Source organism: Octopus sinensis, linkage group LG29 (genome assembly GCF_006345805.1).
Source record: "Octopus sinensis linkage group LG29, ASM634580v1, whole genome shotgun sequence".
Taxonomy (NCBI): Eukaryota; Metazoa; Mollusca; class Cephalopoda; order Octopoda; family Octopodidae; genus Octopus; species Octopus sinensis.
This window is the reverse complement of record NC_043025.1, coordinates 9,799,293-9,823,968: the sequence shown is the minus strand read 5'-3', so window position 1 is coordinate 9,823,968 and position 24,676 is coordinate 9,799,293. Positions and strand designations below refer to the sequence as shown.

Below are 24,676 nucleotides of genomic sequence, written 5' to 3'. Positions count from 1 at the left end.
ACATAGTGGTTTCCCTCTAAAATATATATATATATATATGATCAGAGCAGTGCTTCTATATATATATATGTGTGTGTAACAACAACAATAGATTTACTGATCCTTTCCAAGTGGTGATTTGATTTATTTTGCAGATCGACAGACATTTGTGTTTAGACGAGTCTGTCGCAAGTCGAGCAGACCAATAACCATCCATGACCATCCCGTTTTTTTTTCAGGTTTTCTTTAAAATAGCCTGTAGTTTCCTTTAAATGGATTTTTGATAATGAAATTTATGTATTGATGAGGAACATAGCTGCTGTTTCTAGCATGTTGGATGAGTACACACACACACATATATATATATATATATACATATAAGTCGTACTTATCCAGTAATAAATTAATGTATGCAAGAACAAAGCTTATTATCATAATATATTAATGTTTGTTTTATATCAAAGGAGTGCAGCTACTACTTAAAAAGAATGGCGCCGGTGCGCGCACTCGCGCTAGCTAGTCGTGACTAGACGATCTTACCACGACTACCTAGCAAAGTAAATAAAACACAAAATAAATATTTTTTTACACAAAGTAAATACCTTTTGGATCTTTTCCTTTTGAACGGCAGACAATTTCTAGTTAACTAAACACTTTAAAACTTCGTATACTGGTAGAATGTGTGAAAATAAAAACATTTTTTTCTCTTGGCTTTCTTGAGAAAATTGTAATTTGTTTGTTTAACGTTGTTTAATTTTTCGAATTTTAACCAACCCTATGCTCTCTTTTGAGCTAAAATCGTTTGCTGCGTCTAAAACTGAGACAACATCCTGTAACTAACCCTAAACCTCCTCCCTAACCCTAACCCTAAATTTTTTTTTATTAATTACTCTTTTTTACTCTTTTACTCTTTTACTTGTTTCAGTCATTTGAGTGTGGCCATGCTGGAGCACCGCCTTTAGTCGAGCAAATCGACCCTGGGACTTATTCTTTGTAAGCCCAGTACTTATTCTATCGGTCTCTTTTGCCGAACCGCTAATGGGGGGACGTAAACACACCAGCATCGGTTGTCAAGCAATGCTAGGGGGGACAAACACAGACACACAAACACACACACGCATATATACATATACATATATACGATGGGCTTCTTTCAGTTTCCGTCTACCAAATCCACTCACAAGGCAATTTTTTTAAACAAAGTAAATAAAACACAAAAAACAGAAAGTAAGGATCGATTAGTCACGACTAGCTCTAGCGGATGCGCGTCTACGCGAGTGCGCGCACCGGGACCACTCTTCTTAAATAGTACCGGACTGCATTTGTAAAATACTTTCTGTAAGATATTTACAAACCGTTTTGCTCGCCTTTGCAGCAACCTCAGCGTATCCTTTCTCTTAGTCTCTTTCGCTCTCATTACTTCAAAAGTTCCTGCAAGCCCATATGTAAAAAACAAAAAAGTTTTTTACGGAAATCGACGGAAAGGTCTACTAGAGACGAAAGATTGCCATATTTTTTTTACACAAAGTAAATACTTTTTGGATCTTTTCCTTTTGAACGGCAAACAATTTCTAGTTAACTTCGTATACTGGTAGAATGTGTCAAAATAAAGCAATAATACTTTCTGTAAGATATTTACAAACCTTTTTGCTAGCCGTTGCAGCAACCTCAGCGTATCCTTTCAGGATATTCTTCATTTGTTCGATGGCATTGTCACGCGAAACCAAACCCATGGATGATCTCCTTGGTATCGTCGGCTCAAAAACGGCGGCCGTAAAAGTTTTCTCCGCAGACAGCAACACGGGGAGTTGCAAGAAAAATATAATAGTATACACGAAATTCATTTTAGGAATTTGCTTGTTGTGGATCTTGCAATCTCTTAAGTCCTTTCAGTGAAAGCCCAACTTCACTCTGTGAACGAGTGACTTTTCATTTAACCAATGCTTTTATAAACAGATCTTCTTTTATAGGATTGTCGGATAATGGGAACACAATCAAGTCTGGTGCTTTACTGGTTTTATTTTGTTATTTTTTAAAAAAACGTAATAGCATTGAAAAGAAACAAAACAATGGACACTTCAAATGCCAGGCAATCCTTCGACCGATGTTAAGTTTTCTGAATATTTGTATCTCTTATCGGTATTTCGTCTGCCGTTACGTTCTGAGTTCAAATTCCACCGAGGTCGACTTTGCCTTTCATCCTTTCGGGGTTGATAAAATTAAGTACCAGTTGAAAACTAAGTTCGATGTAACTGAATCATCCCCTCCCGACAAATTGCTGGCCATGTGGAAAAATATGAAACTGTTATTATTATTATTATTATTACTATTATTATTGAGTGAGAGAGCAATTCATGCCATCAAAGTGGCACTGGGGTAAAATATACGAAGCGCAGTATACCCATCATGACTTCCTGTCTGATAAGGGTACACCAGGCACATGCATCACAACCATATGTGCACGACATGGTGATCTCATATGAAGATAAACAGTGCATGACCTTGCAGGTGGGGCCCAGTTAGAATTTTTTTCAGGTTGAGTAGCCCATCCCGCTCAAAAGGTTCCTGAATAAGGGTTGTTTAAGGATGTTGAAAGAACCACCCATGTTTCCAGAGCTGAATCATTCAAACCCCAAAGAATCCCTCTCAACACATGGCTATTATGCTCCCCCACTACTTCTGCTCGTGATCAGAGATGCACATATCGTCAGCCACTAAGGGACATGCTCAACTGGTTAAGGTCAAACAACTGACAAGCAAATCTGTGGTATTGCGCAGAATATTTGCTATCATTATTATTATTATTATTGAGTGAGAGGGCAGTACATGCCATCAAAGTCGGACGATTACATGCTCTGCGCTCATGTTTAGACATAATTTCCCCCTGTTAGACCCCTGTTTGGTCACGTAATTAACAGAGAAAATTATCTGTCTCGCGCATCACTGCAGCATGTTACACCGTCGTCCTTGCTAACTCAGCAATTAACCACGGCAACAGCACCAGGCACATTTCACTTCGGGCATTCCACCTTCAAGGCATTTCACACGCTGCAACCCTGCAGGAAGATCTTTCATATCACGGATTGAGATCGCATTCACTCACTCATCTCAGCTTATTTTACAGTCGGCGACGACTCAACTAGGTCTGTCTGACCAGCTAGAACCTTGGTCAGAGGGAGAAAGCAACTGCGAGACAACACCCTACAATTCTCTCTAGCTCTAATTCTGTTCTCTTACAACATTATTCTATCTCTTTCTGTAATTACTACTAAACAATGAAGAGGACACAAACACAAACTTTACTTCGCATGCTTTTGGATGTATCAAAACCTGCCCGTCGAGGCAAGGTATTGTAACGTAATCTTTATATATAAAAGTGAGGTTGTGTGCTGTCTGTCTCCTACGATTTAGATTCCTAACTACTCCCACATTTTGCGGTGCAGTTTAACCAAAAGCGGGTATCTTATAGTCGTGATTCATATCGAGCCCTTCTGTGTATTAGCGTGCGTCTACGATGAGTCTACGATTACAAAAAATAATTTACCATAATTTTTTTCCATTTTCATGCATATTTTTTTAAAGGGAAGTAACTCTCTAAAAATGTCTACGATGAGTCAACGATTTAAAAAAAAATTTACCATCATATTTTTTCCATTTTTAATGCATTTTTTTGCTATTTTTTGGCTATAACTCTAAAAATGCTTATATAGTTATTTCCCTTACAAACCCGAGCAATGCTGGGCGATACTGCTAGTCTTTATATATAAAAGTCAAGTTGTGTGTCTGTGTCCTACGATTTAGATTCCTAATTACTCCCACATTTTGCGGTGCAGTGTAACCAAAAGCGGGTATCTTATAGTCGTGATTCATATCGAGCCCTTCTGGGTATTAGCGTGCGTCTACGATGAGTCTACGATTTAAAAAAAATTTACCATCATTTTCCCCCATTTTTAATGCATTTTTTCGCTATTATACAAGGGAAGTAACTCTCTAAAAATGTCTACGATGAGTCAATGATTTAAAAAAAAATTTACCATAATTTTTTCCCATTTTTAATGCATTTTTTTGCTATTATATAAGGGAAGTAACTCTCTAAAAATGTATTATTAAATCTCAGAACGTAAAAAGCTACAGTAACACCTCCCTTTGTGGTTAGCCATATTGAGATGGCTATTATACTTTACATCTCTAAAAATGCTTATATAGTTATTTCCCTTACAAACCCGAGCAACGCCGGGCGATACTGCTAGTCTTTATATATAAAAGTGAGGTTGTGTGCTGTCTCCTACGATTTAGATTCCTAACTACTCCCACATTTTGCGGTGCAGTGTAACCAAAAGCGGGTATCTTATAGTCGTGATTCATATTGAGTCCTTCTGGGTATTAGCGTGCGTCTACGATGAGTCAACGATTTAAAAAAAAATTACCATCATTTTTTCCTATTTTTAATGCATTTTTTTGCTATTATATAAGGGAAGTAACTCTCTAAAAATGTCTACGATGAGTCAACGATTTAAAAAAAAATTACCATAATTTTTTCCCATTTTTAATGCATTTTTTGCTATTATATAAGGGAAGTAACTCTCTAAAAATGTCTACGATGAGTCAACGATTTAAAAAAAAATTTACCATAATTTTTTCCTATTTTTAATGCATTTTTTTGCTATTATATAAATGAAGTAACTCTCTAAAAATGTCTACGATGAGAGTCAACGATTTTTAAAAAATTTACCATCATTTTTTCCCATTTTTAATGCATTTTTTGCTATTATATAAGGGAAGTAACTCTCTAAAAATGTATTATTAAATCTCAGAACGTAAAAAGCTACAGTAACACCTCCCTTTGTGGTTAGCCATATTGAGATGGCTATTATACTTTACATCTCTAAAAATGCTTATATAGTTATTTCCCTTACAAACCCGAGCAACGCCGGGCGATACTGCTAGTCTTTATATATAAAAGTGAGGTTGTGTGCTGTCTCCTACGATTTAGATTCCTAACTACTCCCACATTTTGCGGTGCAGTTTAACCAAAAGCGGGTATCTTATAGTCGTGATTCATATTGAGTCCTTCTGGGTATTAGCGTGCGTCTACGATGAGTCAACGATTTTAAAAAAAAATTACCATCATTTTTTCCTATTTTTAATGCATTTTTTGCTATTATATAAGGGAAGTAACTCTCTAAAAATGTCTACGATGAGTCAACGATTTAAAAAAAAATTACCATAATTTTTTCCCATTTTTAATGCATTTTTTTGCTATTATATAAGGGAAGTAACTCTCTAAAAATGTCTACGATGAGTCAACGATTTAAAAAAAAATTTACCATAATTTTTTCCTATTTTTAATGCATTTTTTTGCTATTATATAAATGAAGTAACTCTCTAAAAATGTCTACGATGAGTCAACGATTTTTTAAAAAATTTACCATCATTTTTTCCCATTTTTAATGCATTTTTTTGCTATTATATAAATGAAGTAACTCTCTAAAAATGTATTATTAAATCTCAGAATGTAAAAAGCTACAGTAACACCCCCACCTTTGTGGTTAGCCATATTTAGATGGCTATTATACTTTACATCTCTAAAAATGCTTATATAGTTATTTCCCTTACAAATCCGAGCAACGCCGGGCGACACTGCTAGTTCAATGTTAAAACAATTTTCACATCCTACAGTATGCAACGTTACAACAAATTTTAGGCGTCAAAACTGCTGACTTCGACATTATCTTATTATTGTTTACCAATCCCTTTTTGCCGTTACATATATATCTGTTTCTTTTCTACCCACAAGGGGCTTAACATAGAGGGGACAAACGGATTAAGTCGATTACATCGACCCCAGTGCGTAACTGGTACTTAATTTATCGACCCCGGAAGGATGAAAGGCAAAGTCGACCTCGGCGGAATTTGAACTCAGAACATAGCGGCAGACGAAATACCTATTTCTTTACTACCAACAAGGGGCTAAACATAGAGGGGACAAACAAGGACAGACAAACGGATTAAGTCGATTGCATTGACCCCAGTGCGTAACTGGTACTTAATTTATCGACCCCGGAAGGATGAAAGCCAAAGTCGACCTCGGGGGAATTTGAATTCAGAACATAGTGGCAGACGAAATACCTATTTCTTTACTACCCACAAGGGGCTAAACATAGAGGGGACAAACAAGGAGAGACAAACGGATTAAGTCGATTACATCGACCCCAGTGCGTAACTGGTACTTAATTTATCGACCCCGGAAGGATGAAAGCCAAAGTCGACCTCGGCGGAATTTGAATTCAGAACATAGTGGCAGACGAAATACCAATTTCTTTACTACCCACAAGGGGCTAAACATAGAGGGGACAAACAAGGAGAGACAAACGGATTAAGTCGATTACATCGACCCCAGTGCGTAACTGGTACTTAATTTATCGACCCCGGAAGGATGAAAGGCAAAGTCGACCTCGGCAGAATTTGAACTCAGAACATAGCGGCAGAAGAAATACCTATTTCTTTATTGCCCACAAGGGGCTAAACATAGAGGGGACAAACAAGGACAGACAAACGGATTAAGCCGATTACATCGACTCCAGTGCGTAACTGGTACTTAATTTATCGACCCCGGAAGGATGAAAGGCAAAGTCGACTTCGGCAGAATTTGAACTCAGAACATAGCGGCAGACGAAATACCTATTTCTTTACTACCCACAAGAGGCTAAACATAGAGGGGACAAACAAGGACAGACATAGGTATTAAGTCGATTACATCGACCCCAGTGCATAACTGATACTTAATTTATCGACCCCGGAAGGATGAAAGGCAAAGTCGACCTCGGCGGAGACGAAATACGGCTATGCATTTCGCCCGGCGTATATATCATCTTCATCGTTTAACGTCTGTCTTCCATGCTAGCATGGATGGGACAGTACAAGAGCCGGCCAGGCCGAAGCCTGCACCAGACTTTTGTTACTGTTTTGGCAGGAGTTTTACAGGTGGATGACCTTCCTGACACAAACCACTCAGATATCTACCCCGTGAACTACGATGAAAAGAATATGAGAAAGATCTGGTATATAACTTTTTTTTGTGCAGAGATTCCTTGAGAAATGTAATTTATTTTAGGGGTTACACAAGGGGGATCTTTTCGGTTTGAACGGCAGTTTTTTCTAGTGGTGTCATATGAAATTATCACCCATAATTATGACCCTAGTATCGATCTATTGCATTTCAATCTATTTTAGGGTTAGGGTTAGAGTCAGGGTTAGGGGTGGGGGGAAGGATATCATTTTTTTCTTCAGAAATGTAAATAAACCCAATCTGTTTCTTAAACGAGGGACATATTCATACGGCACAGAATGTTTTTTTTTTTTACCTCAATAGACGTCATTGATTGGTTGAAATTGCAGAAATTGAAGAAAAAAACCCAACTAATATCTTACAAACTATAGAATTTTCTCAATAAAGCCAAGAGAAAAAGATGTTTTATAAACACATTCTACCAGAATACAAAGTTTAAAATTTTTTAGTTACGTGGAAATTATTTTAAAAAACTGCCATTCAAACCGAAAAGATCCCACAAGGGTAAAAAGGTTGAGAAACACTTCTCCAAAGGTCAGTTGTCTGTGGCTGTGTGGTAAGTAGCTTGCTTACCAACCACATAGTTCCTGGTTCAGTCCCACTGCGTGGCATTTTGGGCAAGTGTCTTCTACTATAGCCTCGGGCCGAGTGGATTTGGTAGACGGAAACTGAAAGAAGCCTGTTGTATATATGTATATATATATTCTGTTACTTGTTTCAGTCATTTTACTGTGGCCATGCTGGAGCACCACCTTTTAGTCGAGCAAATCAAACCCAGGACTTATTCTTATGTAAGCCTAATACTTATTCTATCGGTTTCTTTTGCCGAACCGCTAAGTTACGGGGATGTAAACACACCAGCATCGATTGTCAAGCGATGTTGGGGGGGGGGACAAACACAGACACACAAACATATACAAACACATACACATATATATATATATACATATATACGACGGGCTTCTCTCAGTTTCCGTCTACCAAATCCACTCACAAGGCTTTGGTCGGCCCGAGGCTATAGTAGAAGACACTTGCCCAAGGTGCCACGCAGTGGGACTGAACCCTGAACCATGTGGTTGGTATGCAAGCTACTTACCACACAGCCACTCCTATATATATATATATATTTATGTCTGTGTTTGTTCCCCTAGCATTGCTTGACAACCGATGCTGGTGTGTTTACGTCCCCGTCACCTAGCGGTTCGGCAAAAAGAGACCGATAGAATAAGTACTGGGCTTACAAAGAATAAGTCCCGGGGTCGAGTTGCTCGACTAAAGGCGGTGCTCCAGCATGGCCGCAGTCAAAATAATGAAACAAATAAAAGAGCAAAGAGTATATAAGTTATAGAAAATGTCAGAATCTTATTGTTACGGCAAAGTGTCAAAATTATATTGTTTTGGTAGTAGAATGTCAAATTATTGTTTCTGCAGAATGTTGGGATTGTATTGTTACAACAGAATGGCTAAATTTTTTTGTTACAGGTTGATGCCCTCAAAAATATGTAAATGGTTCAAAATGTAAATGATAATAAACTATAAAATAGATTTTTATTTTTCAAAATGAAACAAATTTCGCATTAAGATGGAAAATGATGTTTTTATTTTTGCATGCTTCCATTTTATGGATCTTTTCGGTTTGAACGGCAGCTTTTTCTAGCGGTGTCATATGAAATTGTCACCCATAATTATGACCCTAGAATCGATCTATTGCATTTCAATCTGTTTTAGGGTTAGGGGATCTTTTTTTTCTTCCGAAATGTAAATAAACCCAATCTGTTTCTAAACGAGGGACATATTCATACGGCACAGAATGTTTTTTTACCTCAATAGACGTCATTGATTGGTTGAAATTGCAGAAATTGAAGAAAAAACAACAAATATCTTACAAACAATAGAATTTTCTCAATAAAGCCAAGAGAAAAAGATGTTTTTATAAACACATTCTACCAGTATAGGAAGTTTAAAATTTTTTAGTTACCTAGAAATTATTTTAAAAAAACTGCCATTCAAACGGAAAAGATCCCAAATTCCAATACATCTGAAGTATATTTGTAAAAACAAATTAATTTTAAAATATCTATTTTGCTGGAAGTTATGAGGAAATAAAATCAGTGAGAGGGGTACACTATGTAAGTATACCGTTCTATGACCCAGCGTACGAATGTCATCATATAGTAGGTAAACATTTATGCGTATGTGTAAATCTTTATATATAAAAGTGAAGTTGTGTGTCTGTCCCCTACGATTTAGATTCCTAACTACTCCCACATTTTGCGGTGCAGTTTAACCAAAATCGGGTATCTTATAGTCGTGGTTCATATCGAGCCCTTCTGGGTATTAGCGCGCGTCTACGATGAGTCTACGATTTAAAAAAAAATTTACCATAATTTTTTTCCATTTTAATGCATTTTTTCGATATTATATAAGGGAAGTAACTCTCTAAAAATGTCTACGATGAGTCAACGATTAAAAAAAAAATTTACCATAATTTTTTTCCCATTTTTAATGCATTTTTTGGTTATTACTCTCTAAAAATGCTTATTTAGTTATTTCCCTTACAAACCCGAACAACGCCGGGCGATACTGCTAGTATAATAATAAACGTTGAGCTATAATGATTACATAAATACACCCGGCGATCCTTCGGTATAGGTACCGTAAGTGGGTTTGCTTACATTTCTGAAGATAACAGAAACCCTTTTCTCCCACCCCTAACACTAACCCTAGCCCTAACCGCCCCCCCCATATATATATATATATATAAAAAACACTTTCTTGAAATGTATCCGGTACCTATATCGAAGTTACGCCATACAATCAATGTTGTGATAGGTCTCGTATGAAAATAAAGGCGATGCCGTGTTTTTTTTTATACATTGGGGTTAGGGTAGGGAGAAAGGGGTTTCTGTTATCTTCAGAAATGTAAACAAAGTCACGTGTGTACATATGGAAGCACTCCGTCGGTTACGACGACGAGGGTTCCGGTTGATCCGAATCAACGGAACAGCCTGCTCGTGAAATTAACGTGTAAGTGGCTGAGCACTCCACAGACACGTGTACCCTTAACGTAGTTCTCGGGGATATTCAGCGTGACACAGAGAGTGACAAGGCCGGCCCTTTGAAATACAGGTACAACAGAAACAGGAAGTAAGAGTGGGAGAAAGAGTGGTGAAAGAGTACAGCAGGGATCACCACCATCCCCTGCCGGAGCCTCGTGGAGCTTTTAGGTGTTTTCGCTCAATAAACACTCACAACGCCCGGTCTGGGAATCGAAATCGCAATCCTATGACCGCGAGTCCGCTGCCCTAACCACTGGGCCATTGCGCCTCCACAGTGTACATATACCAAAGCATCGCCACATACCCTAACCCTAACCCTAAAACAAACCCTAACCCTAACCCAAATCCTAACCCTAACCCCTTATATATAAAAAAAACAAAACACTTTTTGAAATGTATCCGGTACTTCCGGAAGTACACCGGTACATATACCGAAGCATCGCCAAAATAAAATACCATCTTCAAAGCACATGGCTTCTCCCTGTCCGAGAATCGAACACGCATCGTAATACTGAGAGTCCGACAGCCTAAGCACCAAGCCACGCGCCTTCAACGTTCGTCTAGTCACCTGACCTAAACTGACCAATGACAATCCAATATTTCCTTCCCCCCCCCGTCTCACTTCGTCGCTTTCTATTTACCTCTAGTCGCCATTTATATTATCGCTCTAAACGTGACCATCGCGACAGAAAGCTCTTTCCTCCTCCGTAGATTTACACCAAGTAGGTTTTGTATTTTGGTTTTCTTTCATTTAAATGTGTTTTTTTCCTTTTTCTTCGTTCATCATTGGCGTAACATCCCAGAACAACTTCGAATCCTAGCTCGGCTCAATCAGGCATGGCCTAGGGTTAAATAACAACAGCCAGATGGGATATCAACGTGCTCACTTGGTCTTCTAGGAAACTGAAGACTATATTTGATAATATATTCCTTACCAGATGGGTTACTACTTGAGAACAGTGATTCCGGTGCGCGCACTCGCGTACTCGCGCATCTGAGCTAGCTAGTGGTGACTAGTCGATCCTTTGTGTTTTTGTGTTTTATTTACTTTGTTAGGTAATCGTTGTAGGATCGACTAGTCACGACTAGCTTAGCGCGGATGCGCGACTGCGCGCACCGGGACCACTCTTCTCAAGTAGAACCTCCTGGATAGTACATCCTAGGGTACTACTACTTGAGAACAGTGGTCCCGGTGCACGCACTCGCGCATCCGCGCTAGCTAGTCGTGACTAGTCGATCCTTTGTGTTTTACTTGGTAATCGTTGTAGGATCGACTAGTCACGACTCGCTTAACGCGGGTGCGCGCACCGGGACCACTGTTCACAAGTCGAAACCTCCTAGATATTCTGTGGTCGTGGGAAGGGCGGAATTATCATTGATCATAAGTCTGTGCTCAATCAGGCCCGACCTGGGGTTAAACAACAACAACAACGAGATAGTCCCTCTACGTGTTTTTCTTTTTACAAGCCTTCCAGAAACTGTAGCTAAATTTACCTCAAATTCCACATTTCAGCCTTGAAAATTTTAAGACTATTTGATAGTGTTGCTCCTAGATACTGTGGCAGAGGGTACAATGGAATAGGCATGGTTGGAATGGCTTTCGTCATAGATTCTGCTCAGTCAGAGATGTCCAGGGGCTCTCTCTCTTTTACTCTTTTACTTGTTTCAGTCATTTGACTGCGGCCATGCTGGAGCACCACCTTTAATCGAGCAGCTCGACCCCGGGACTTATTCTTTGTAAGCCCTGTACTTATTCTATCGGTCTCTTTTTGCCGAACCCCTAAGTGACGGGGACGTAAACACACCAGCATCGGTTGTCAAGCAATGCTAAGGGGACAAACACAGACACATAAACATATACAAACACATACACATATATACATATATACGACGGGCTTCTTTCAGTTTCCGTCTACCAAATCCACTCACAAGGCTTCGGTCAGCCCGAGGCTATAGTAGAAGACACTTGCCCAAGGTGCCACGCAGTGGGACTGAACCCGGAACCATGTGGTTGGTTAGTGAGCTATTTACCACACAGCCACTCCTGTGAACAAATAATTTATTAACTACTGTTATATTCTGCATTAGTTCATAGGGAAATAGATCGAAGTCCCATATTTGAACTCCCTTAAAATCCTGTAGAAAATGAAATACCACACATTTTTTATTTTATACACACACCTCTATGGGCGCAGGTATAGTTGTGTAAGAAGTTTGCTTCCCAATCACATGTTCCCAGGTTCAATCCCACTGCTCGGCATCTTGGGCAAATGTCTTCTGCTGTAGTCCCGGGCCGACCTAAGTCTTTGTGAGTGATTTTGGTTGCTGGAAACTGAAAGCTTGTCATGTAGTCGGGGTAGGACAAAATTAGTAATCGGGGCAAAACGAGTAACTTCTGATTTCTCGTTATTTTTTTCCCTACCAGTTTGGAATTATTACATTCCAAATATTATATCACTTTTTTTTTTTTTACTATTGCATCAATTTTAGGAGTAAAAATTGGCTAGAATAGTTGTTGAAGTTAAGAGGGATCTTTTCGGTTTGACCGGCAGTTTTTTATAATAATTTCCAACGTAACTAAACACTTTTGAACTTCGTATACTGGTAGAATGTGTTTATAAAACATCTTTTTCTCTTGGCTTTATTGAGAAAATTCTATGGTTTGTAAGATATTTGTTGTTGTTTTTTCTTCAATTTCTGCAATTTCAACCAATCACTGACGTCTATTGAGGTAAAAAATATTCTGTGCCATATGAATATGTCCCTCGTTTAAGAAACAGGGATTTTTTCGGTTTGAACAGCAGTTTTTTAAAATAACTTCCATGTAACTAAACACTTTTAAACTTCGTATGCTGGTAGAATGTGTTTGTAAAACATTCTTTTTCTCTTGGCTTTATTGAGAAAATTCTATAGTTTGTAAGATATTTGTGGGTTTTTTTTCTTCAATTTCTGCAATTTCAACCAATCACTGACGTCTATTGAGGTAAAAAAAACATTCTGTGCTGTATGAATATGTCCCTCATTTAAGATACAGGGATCTTTTCGGTTTGCTCAGCAGATTTTTAAAATAATTCTATCTATCTATCCGACTGAGCGGATAAATAGATAGTGTGTGGTTTATCTTCATTGTAAAGACAGGCAAAATGCACCAGAAATATTTTGTCCTGTGTTGAGTTCAAATCCCATCGATGCCATTCATCCTCTCGCTCATAAAATAGGGACCAGTTCAGCACTGGGGTTAATATAATCGACTATCCCCCTCTCCTGAAATTGATGGTCTTGTACCAAAATTTGGAACAAATAATCGAAATCGATCAACATCAATGGAAATTGTAGCTGTGATACCGTAAGAGAACCATTCGAACATGGCCGTTGCCAGCGCCGCCCCAACTGGCCCTCGTGCTGGTGGCACGTAAAAAGCACCATCCGATTGTGGCTGTTGCCAGCTTCGTCTGGTCTCCATGCCGGTGGCATGTAAAAAGCACCATCGGATTCGTGGCCATTGCCAGCTTCGTCTAGTCTCCGTGTTGGTGGCACGTAAAAAGCACCATCCGATTCGTGGCCGTTTGCCAGCCTCGTCTGGCACCTGTGCAGGTGGCACGTAAAAAGCACCCACTACACTCACGGAGTGGTTGGCGTTAGGAAGGGCATCCAGCTGTAGAAACACTGCCAGATCAGACTGGAGCCTGGTGCAGCCTTCTGGCTTCCCAGACGCCAGTTGAACCGTCCAACCCATGCTAGCATGGAAAACGGACCTTAAACGATGATGATGATTTTATTATTATAGATGTGTAAAATTTGCCATTTTCTTACACAATGTTTTAAGTATCCTCTCTCTTGTTTACACTGTTTTTCTATCGTTTCAGAATACCAGATGACACTGGAATGAGAGGAATTTTTATCTGGGATTTATCATCGTCATTTACCATCATTTAGGAAGACGTTATGTGGAGCCGATACAAACCTGTGCTTATAAATCTACGATAGAGTTACTGTAACATATTTCATCTGTCTGGGATTATTAGCAACGTTTCTCTACTTCGATGTTTGGAATATGTATGGGATGCTTTTGCAGTTTGATTAACGAACTTAGCTGCGTCAGGGATTATTGACTAAGGTTGCAGCTACTGGAGATGTGAGAGGAGAATTTTTTGTGAAGAATAAGGTGTAAAAACTAACAACAAAAACATCTGTGTATCGTGGTGAGAGAAAAGCAATTATGGAAAACGAATTGTGTATGGAGAATGTTAAATGCGAAACAGAGCCTGTAGGGAATGATATTCCTGAGGAAGTCCCAAAAACTATGGGGAAACCATCATATTATTGTGAGTTTTGTGAAAAGCGCTTTACTCACAAAGGCAACTACGCTGCCCACCGGCGTGTTCATACGGGAGAGAAGCCATATCACTGTGATATCTGTGGGAAATCGTTCTGTAAAGGAAGTCACTTAACCAGGCATAGACATGTTCATACAGGCGAGAAACCATATCAGTGTGATATCTGTGGTAAATCATTCTCTGTGGGGCCTAACTTAACTAGGCACAAACGCATCCATACAGGGGAGAAACCATATCACTGCCCTATCTGCGGCGCCACATTCTCCGAAGGAGGGAACTTGATTAGACACAAGCGTATCCATACAGGTGAGAAGCCATACGTCTGTGATATCTGTGGTAAATCATTCTCGATAAAAGGCGATTTAACTCGACATAGACGCGTTCATACAGGAGAGAAGCCATATTACTGTGGTGTCTGCGGTAAATCATTTTCAACGAATGGTGATTTAACGAGGCACAATCGTATTCATACAGGTGAGAGACCGTTTCACTGCGTAATCTGTGGTAAATCATTCTCTCGAAATGAAGAGCTGACTATTCACAAACGAATCCATACAGGTGAGAAACCATATCACTGTGATATCTGTGGTAAATCATTCTCTGAGGGAAGCCACTTAAAGACGCATAAACACACCCATACAGGTGAGAAACCGTACGAGTGTGCCACCTGTGGTAAATCATTCTCTCAGAATTATCGCTTGACTAAGCACAAACTCATTCATACTGCAAACAAACCAGACGGCTGTGATAAGGGTGGTGAATCTTTCTCTGCGAAAAGTCAGGTAACTACATCCGATTATGTCAACCAAGGTGAGAAACCATATTTCTGCGACGTCTGCGGAAAATCATTTTCCGCAACATTTTATCTAACTAGGCACATACGAATTCATACAGGTGAGAAGCCCTACCACTGTGACATCTGTGGCAAAGCATTTTCTGTGATAAGTAATTTAACGGGACATAAACGTATTCATACAGGTGAGAAGCCCTATTGCTGTGATGTCTGTGGTAAATCATTCTCTATAATTAGTAATTTGACTGGGCACAAACGTATTCATACAGGTGAGAAGCCGTATCACTGCGATGTGTGTGGTAAATCATTCTCCGTAGTCAGTAACCTGACTATTCACAAACGTATTCATACAGGTGAGAAACGGCATCACTGTGAAGTCTGTGATAAATCATTTTCTCAAAGAAGTCACTTAATCACACATACGTACACTCATACAGGAGAGAGGCCCTTTCACTGTGAAATCTGTGGTAAATCCTTCTCTTCAGGAAGTCACTTAACTAAACACAATCGTATCCATACAGGTGAGAAGCCCTATCGCTGTGATATCTGCAGTAAATCATTCTCTCGAAATACTTATTTAACAAAACACAAGAGTACTCACTCAGAAGAAGAACTACAAAACTCTGATGTCTTTAGTAAATCACTCTCTGATGAAAGAAGCTGAACTGAAGATATTCTTTCGGAGTAGAAACCATATCGTTGATATCCAGGGTCAGTAATTTTCTTATTAACTTTTTTGCATTTAAACCAGTTGTATCCAGTTCAAACCAGACAGAACTGGCCTCTCACACCTATGCTACAATGTCAACCTAAAAAGAAACGATCGCATTATATTAATGTAGAGGCTACAAGATAAGGTATGATTAATTGTAAACCATGTGAATAAATAAATATTATATTTGACAGGCTAATCCGAATGCTAAGTGGTTGAAGATTATTAAAGTCACCATGATATTTTTAACCCTTTTGATACCAACCTGGCTGAAGCTGGATCTGGCTCTGTAATACAAATGTCTTGTTTTCAAATTTTCTGAATTATAATCTTCCACCAAACCTTAGTCACAATTTACGTTCCTAACACTAGCTTAATGATAACAAAGTTATTTTACTAAATTCTGCGTTATATTTAAAATTAATTGAAAGAAACACAGAGCATCTCAAAATAGATACAGTAACGAAAGGGTTCAAGTCACTATGATATTTTAAACCCTTTTGATACCAACCTGGCTGAAACCATCTCTGGCTCTGAGTACAAATGTCTTGTTTCCATAAGTTTGGAATTAAAAATCTTCCACCAAACCTCAGTCACAATTTATGTTCCTAACACTAGCTTAATGATAACTAAGTTATTTTACTAAATTCTTTGTTATATTTAAAATTAATTGAAAGAAACACAGAGCATCTCAACAGAAATATGGTAACAAAAGGGTTAAAGTCACCATGATATTTTTAACCCTTTGATACCAGCCCAGTTGAAACCGCCTCTGGCTCTGTAGTACAAATGTCTTGTTTTCATAAGTTCTGAATTAAAATCTTCCACCAAACCTTAGTCACAATTTATGTTCCTAACACTAGCTTAATGATAACTAAGTTATTTTACTAAATTCTTTGTTATATTTAAAATTAATTGAAAGAAACACAGAACATCTCAACAGAAATATGGTAACAAAAGGGTTAAAGTCACCATGATATTTTTAACCCTTTGATATCAGCCCAGTTGAAACCGCCTCTGGCTCTGTAGTACAAATGTCTTGTTTTCATAAGTTTGGAATTAAAAATCTTCCATATCTCAACAGAAATATGTTAATAGTTAAAGACTGTTAGCTATAAACATATTTATAGGTAAGATATAGGCATGGCTGTGTACTTAAGAAATTTGCTTCCCAACCAAGTGGGTTTGGATTCAACCTCACTGTGTGGCTCTTTAGGTGTGCGTATCATCTAATTATAGCCACGGGCTGAGAGAAACCTTGTGAGGGGATTTTGTAGACAAAATCTGGAAGAAGCCCGTCGTGTTTGTATCTTTATTTTGACAAAATAAGGTAACATTTCTTCATGGCCAAACATGATTTTCACAGAAGATGGGAAGCAATAAACACCACTTGTATGATGGTGATGCTTGTTTACAACATGTCATGATACATATGTGAGCTGGCAGAAATGTTAGCTCACTAGGCGAAATGCTTAGTGGTATTTAGTTTGCCATTACGTTCTGAGTTCAAATTCCGCCGACGTCAACTTTGCCTTTCATCCTTTCGGGGTCGATAAATTAAGTACCAGTTATGCACTGGAGTTGATGTAATCGACTTAATCTGTTTGTTTGTCCCCTCTGTGTTTAGCCCCTTGTGGGTAGTAAAGAAATAGGTATTTCTTCTATCATTACGTTCTGAGTTCAAATTCCGCTGAGGTCAACTTTGCCTTTTATTTTTTTGGGATCGATAAATTAAGTACCAGTTACGCACTGGGGTCGATATAATCGACTTAATCTGTTTGTTTGTCCCCTCTGTGTTTATTCCCTTGTGGGTAGTAAAGAAATAGATACATATTTATTCTTTTACTCTTTTACTTGTTTCAGTCATTTAACTGCGGCCATGCTGGAGCACCGCCTTTGATCGAGCAACTCGACCCCGGGACTTATTCTTTTGTAAGCCCAGTACTTATTCTGTCAGTCTCTTTTGCCAAACCCCTAAGTAACGGGGACATAAACACACCAGCATCGGTTGTCAAGCAATGCTAGGGGGACAAACACAGACACACAAACATACACACACACACACACATATATATACATATATATATATATATATATATATATATATATATATAATATATATATATATATATATATATACGACGGGCTTCTTTCAGTTTCCGTCTACCAAATCCACTCACAAGGCTTTGGTCGCCCCGAGGCTATAGCAGAAGACACTTGCCCAAGACTGAACCCGGAACCATGTGGTTGGTAAGCAAGCTACTTACCACACAGCCACTCCAGCACCTATATATATATCTTGAAAGAGTTATCTGTAATTTAATGTAATCAAGTGTTCCCTGATGATCTGTTGTGGACTAGCATCAAAATGCACTTGGAACCCCTACTGCTTGGTTCCAGACAACCCTAATGGTGAAAGGCACATAAGAACTAGAACATAATCGCATATTTCTCCTTATTTCTCATTTTATTTACCTACCTACCTACCTATCTCTCTTTCTACCTATCTGTCTATATAGCTATCTATCTATCTAAAGGGAAAGTTTACGAAAATAAGCAAAGGACGAAGGCAGGTGGAGTACAAACAAACAAATGTATTAGTATGGCGCTCAGGAATAGAAAAAATCTTTTACGTTTCGAGCCTACGCTCTTCAACAGAAAGATACACAGAAAAAACAAGGAGAAAAAAATGCCTATCTATCTATCTACCTATCTATCCATCTACCTATCTACCTACCTATCTATCTACCTATCTACCTATCTATCTATCTACCTGTCTGGACGGACGGATGGGCGCTAGTCAAATGGGCTTCAAGTAAGTTGGTCGTTTTCTACGTTTAAAATTGTTTATTGTCAAACATTTTATATCTAAAAGGTGTACAACAACACCCAATCCAAACCTTCATTAACATCCACACAAAATTTCGCCCCTTTGTGGGCAAAATTTAAAAAAATTCTGAAAGGTTTCATGGTTTGATTTTAGGCCATCACTTTGCTCAATGTAGACTTGAAAATTTTGGCCATGGTGCTAGCCAAGAGGTTGGCACTTGTCATCAAGAAACTAGTTGATAAGGCACAAACGTGTGACATACTGAGCTGGAGCATCCATGACAACCTCCATCTGATGCGCTACATCATAGACAGCATAGTTAAGGAATCTGGCATGGGTGGGGCCCTGATCAATTTGGATAAATTCAAAGCTTTTGATAGGGTTGGCCATCGATACTTGGGTGCTGTCCTCATAGCGGCCGGATAGTTGCCTTGTACAGAGGCATCTGTTCAGTAATTCGTGTGAATGGGTATCTATCGAGACCTTTCAACATTACACGTTTGGTCCATCAGGGATAGCCCCTCTTGTCTCTTCTGTATGTATTGACTCTTGAGCCACTACTGTAGAAGCTGGCAACGCTGAGGGGCATCTTGCAAGATTTGGGATGCGGGACAAGCGTGTCCACATACACTGATGACATCACCGTCATAGTGTCTAGCCAGAAGCATCTCAAGCTGGTCGGCGAGACAATGAAAAACAATGAAGTGGTAACAGGAGTGAAAATCAACCGGGAAAAGTCAATGGGCTTGCGGCTTGGCACCTGGTGAAGCAAGCCCATGCCGTCCACCAATGCCTCCATCATGGATGCTGGACCGACGGTCTGGTCAAGTTGCTCAGGGTTTGGTTTGGTCTGGACCTCCAAACAGAGAACAACTGGAATGAGATAATGAGTAGGGTGGCCACTCTTGCCCGGCAATGGGCCGAGAAGAAGCTGTCCCTAAAAGGTTGGGCAGAGGTGGTTGTTTTTTTTCTTCAATTTCAACCAATCAGGTAGCGCTTCTCAATAGAACTGCCAGGCCAGGGATCTCTGGAAGTTGTCCACAGGTCCTGGCCCAAAAGTCGTCTTGAACAGGCAGGTCAGGTATTCCTCGTCGATGCCCAGATTCGCCCCCAAGATCGTCGTCGTACCTCCCCTCCACTAATCCCCTATAGAAATGCTTTGCTTGTGTTACAGTCATCTACTACCACCTGACCCTCATGCCTTGTCCCGACCCTACCATCACCAAACTGGAATGCATCCTCTTCTGCTTCTTGTGGAAAGGAAGTGTTCTGATGGTCAGGCGATCCGTTTGCTGACAACACCCACTGAAAGGAGGGCTGAGCATGCTGTGGTTGATGATGTGCAGCCACGTGTATCGATGGTCAACCCTATCGAAAGCTTTGAATTTATCCAAATTGATCAGGGTGCCACCCATACTAGGTTCCTTAACTACTCTGTCTATGATGTAGCGCATCAGATGGAAGTTGTCAGCACGTGGCTGCGCATCTATTTCTTTACTACCCACAGAGGGGACAAACAAGGACAGACAAGCGGATTAAGTCGATTACATCAACCCCAGTGCGTAACTGGTGCTTAATCTATCGCCCCCGAAAGGATGAAAGGCAAAGTCAACCTCGGTGGAATTTGAACTCAGAATGCAGCGGCAGACGAAATACCTATTTCTTTACTACCCACAAGGGGCTAAACACAGAGAGGACAAACAAGGACAGACAAATGGATTAAGTTGATTACATCGACCCCAGTGTGTAACTGGTGCTTAATCTATCGCCCCCGAAAGGATGAAAGGCAAAGTCGACCTCGGAGTAATTTGAACTCAGAACGCAGCGGCGTACGAAATACCGTTTAGCACGCCGGGCGAAATGCATAACGCACTGGGGTTGATGTAAGCGACTTAATCCGTTTGTCTGTCCATGTTTTGCCCCTTGTGGGTAGTAAAGAAATAGATGCGCAGCCGATGCTGAGACTGCGACATCTCCGGCTCTACGTAGATGACGGTGAACAGGTGTGGTCACCGTTTGTGACGCGTGCATTCCAGCACCTCATCTCCATGACCGAACTGCATGTGGATCAAAAAGAAGCCGAGGAAGGGCAAATGGCACCGCGAGTGTCGCGTTACTCTCGAGCAACTGTGCCGTCCTGGGTCAACCTTGAGTGACTGCAACACAAGCAAAGCATTTCTATAGGGGGTTAGTGGAAGGGAGGTACGACAACGATCTTGGGGGCGAATCTGGGCATCGACGAGGAATACCTGACCTGCCTGTTCAAGACGACTTTTGGGCCAGGACCTATGGACAACTTCCAGAGATCCCTGGCCTGGCAGTGCTATCGAGAAGCGCTACCTGTTCGGGGTTAGCTTCACAGGCATGGCTTGAGAAACGCAGGGCCAACCTGCCCGAGATGCAGTGAGGGCGACAAAACTGTTCTGCATGCACTCATACAGTGTCCAACCATTTCCAACCTGTGGGCCTATGTCGAACAAATGCTATCACGTGTGGGACAAGTCAGTTTATCAACCTAGTCTATTGTGAATATTGTCGCGCCTCCTTCCTTGAAATGGGAAGAAAGAGCCATTTTCATCATACTTGTGGCTATGGCAAAAAAATGTGTATGGTGGACCTGTTTGAAAGGTCTAGAGACACACCCTTTCCTCTCTGGTGAATCTCTCAGCAACTTCTTCAAATATCATTTGAAGAGGAAGGTGAGAGAAGGAAGTTTTGTCTCATGAATGGGTGGGGAGAAGGGACATATTCATACGACACAGAATGTTGTTGTTTTTTTTACCTCAATAGACGTCATTGATTGGTTGTAATTGCAGAAATTGAAGAAAAACAACAAATATCTTACAAACTATAGAATTTTCTCAATAAAGCCAAGAGAAAAAGATGTTTTATAAACACATTCTACCAGAATACGAAGTTTAAAAGTGTTTAGTTACGTGGAAATTATTTAAAAAAACTGCCGTTCAAACTGAAAAGATCCAATTTTTTTCCACAGTAAATTCATATATGAATGGAATCTACACCATCTGAAGCATATTTGTAGAAAATTTTATACAAAAGTATCCATTTTCCTGGAAGTTATGAGGCAACAAAGTTGTGGGGCACATATGCGGATGTATGCCCTTACTTTATAACTTATAGAAAAAATATTTTGATATCGTTTCGTTTTTCGTTATTTCCTTTATCCTTTTTCCCTACCTAATTTCCTTCCTTCTTTTTGTATAAACTGAACACTAAGACGTTGAGAGAGAGAGAGAGAGAGAGAGAATGGAAGAAAAGTGTGAAAGAAAGAAGGAAGGAGAAAGTGAGAGGAAAGAGGGAAGACAGAATGAAGGTAAACAAAGGGGAAACAAAGAGAAGATTGAAAGATAAAGAGAGTGAGTAAAAGAGGTAAAGGGCGAGAGTGTGTGAGAGAGACAAAGGAAGGGGGAGACTGTGACGACATCCGATGTGCAAGTTTTCGCGCGGTTTCCTCGGTCACGTGGTGTCTGAATTTTCGCGCGGTTTATATAGTTTGTTGCAGCCAGCATTTAAGTTTCTTCGGATTTTCAACGAATTATCGGTCGTCTAATTACTTCATTTGGATCCTATTCTTGTATCTGACTAAATAATGTAAGCCATTTATCTTAAAAATCTGTGTTGACGATGTCTGTCTTTCATAATATGAATTGTTCATGTATTTTTTTATCGTCTCTAAACTCTGATATGGTTATAACTATTTCTGTTGTGATTTACCAGCATTTATTATCGTTGCTTATGTTGTTTAGACCCCTACTCTGGGCTATTAGTTTTTGTCTCCTTATCCATTCATCCCCGGGATACTAAAATTAAAAATTGGTCGGGCAATGAGATAGACACAAAGACCCTAGCTGTGTGCTTACGTTAGGTTGGGTTGCCTTTCAAGATCGTTAGACCTGGTAGAAATAGCAACCAAATGTCTTGAGTCACACTTCATTTGGGAAAACAAAAGAAGGACTTGTTGGATAATTTGTGCCTAGATTATTGGTTGCTGTTGTTGTGCCCTTAGTAGTTTTTGTGTTCCATCTATCGGGACCGTGTCAGTAGCATTACAGGCCTCCTGTGAAACAATGCACTCGGCTGTATTTATTTATTTATTTATTGACAACAGGTCACAGAACTAAGTCCCTGGGCAGTTGCTCGTTGTCCCTTTGCCTTAAGTCGGCACTGTCGCCCGTTCGTCCACGGGATGCTAAAATCGTAACTAGTCAAATATATTTCTTTACTGCCTACAAGGGGCTAAACATTAGAGGGGACAAACAAGGACAGACAAAGGGATTAAGTCGATTACATCGACCCCAGACGGAATCTGGTACCCGATAAATAAAGTACCAGTTTCCAAAACTAGTCAAATATATTTCTTTACTGCCTACAAGGGGCTAAACATAGAGGGGGACAAACAAGGACAGACAAAGGAATTAAGTCGATTACATCGACACCAGACGGAAACTGGTACTCGATAAATAAAGTACCAGTTTCCAACTGGGGTCGATGTAATCGACTTAATCCCTTTGTCCTTGTTTGTTCCCTCTAATGTTTAGCCCCTTGTAGGCAGTAAAATGGATCCAAGGACCCAGTCAATGTCCCCCGGATTAAACTTCTAGTCTTATGTCTATGCAAGGTTACCTCTACCCGATCGCTACTCCTTGTAGAAATAGCATCCAACTCATAATTTTTACTCTACTATCTGAAAAAAAAAAAAACCAAAATCACCATAAGATTTGTTGGATAATTTCTGCTATATTATCGCAGATGATGTTTAGGCAAAATGCCGCCATTGTCTAAGACATGTTCTGGGTAGTTTTTGCTTTCCGTCCGTTTATTCTTCGGAGGCTAAAATAAATGCTGGTCAAATAATTTAGATTTCAGTGACTTCGACAATTCTATCAAACTGAAGCTTACGTCTATGCAACGGTTCCCCACGGCGAGCTGGCAGAATTGTTAGCAGGCTGGGCGAAATGCGTAGCCGTATTTCGTCTGTCGTTACGTTCTGAGTTCAAATTCCGCCGAGGTCGACTTTGCCTTTCATCCTTTCGGGGTCGATAAATTAAGTACCAGTTACGCACTGGGGTCGATGTAATCGACTTAATACCTATGTCTGTCCTTGTTTGGCCTCTTGTGGGTAATAAAGAAATAGGTTCCCCTACATGGTATTTAAACCTTGCAGAAATAACAGCCGAATCTCGTCTTAAGTTAGCTTATTAACCGGAGAGAGAAAGAAAAAAAGGTAGCAGTATTGATTAAATTGGAATCTACCCTTTCTGAAAGACTAGTAGAAATAGCAGCCAAACTCCTCTCAGGTCAGTACCTGAAAGAGAACGAAACAAAGGGACCACTCGCATCCGCGCTAGTTAGTCGTGACTAGTCGATCCTACAACTATTACCTAGCAAAGAAAATAAAACACAAAATAATTTTTTTTACATGAAGTAAATAAGGCATGGTAAGTAGCTTGTTTACCAACCACATGGTTCTGGGTTCAGTCCCACTGCGTGGCACCTTGGGCAAGTGTTTTCTACTATAGCCCCGGGCCGACCAAAGCCTTGTGAGTGGATTTGGTAGACGGAAACTGAAAGAAGCCCGTCGTATATATGTATATATATATATATGTGTGTGCGCGTGTATGTCTGTGTTTGTCCTAGCATTGCTTGACAACCGATGCTGGTGTATTTATGTCCCCGTTACTTAGCGGTTCGGCAAAAAGAGACCGATAGAATAAGTACTGGGCTTACAAAAAGAATAAGTCCCGAGGTCGATTTGCTCGACTAAAAAGGCGGTTCTCCAGCGTGGCCACAGTCAAATGACTGAAACAAGTAAAAGAGTAATGTAAATAAAACACAAAGTAAGGATCGACTATTCACGACTAGCTAACGCGAGTGCG

The 24,676-nt window shown here is 39.8% G+C and overlaps 3 protein-coding genes across 3 annotated transcripts in view; 2 read left to right on the top strand and 1 right to left on the bottom strand.

The window, feature by feature from the left end:
• LOC115226225 (pantetheinase-like) overlaps positions 1–2,085 on the bottom strand; it is a 7,533-nt gene extending 5,448 nt beyond the window's left edge. The window contains exon 1 of the mRNA XM_029797248.2: positions 1,623–2,085. Coding sequence (XP_029653108.1) covers positions 1,623–1,823 — 201 coding nt within the window. The 5' untranslated portion in view covers positions 1,824–2,085. The remainder of the gene's footprint in view (positions 1–1,622) is intronic.
• An 8,622-nt stretch (positions 2,086–10,707) lies between these two features.
• On the top strand, positions 10,708–16,050 carry LOC115226019 (zinc finger protein OZF-like). Its single transcript, XM_029796992.2, has 3 exons — positions 10,708–10,829; positions 13,974–15,641; positions 15,989–16,050. Exons 2-3 carry the CDS (start codon positions 14,327–14,329, stop codon positions 16,048–16,050), a joined length of 1,377 nt encoding a protein of 458 aa, XP_029652852.1. The 5' UTR covers positions 10,708–10,829; positions 13,974–14,326.
• Positions 16,051–22,242: 6,192 nt separating this feature from the next.
• The window catches only part of LOC115226207 (DNA replication licensing factor mcm4-A-like), a 47,472-nt gene continuing 45,038 nt past the window's right edge, over positions 22,243–24,676 (top strand). The window contains 1 exon segment of the mRNA XM_029797226.2: positions 22,243–22,391. The gene's annotated coding sequence lies outside the window, so the exon portion shown is untranslated.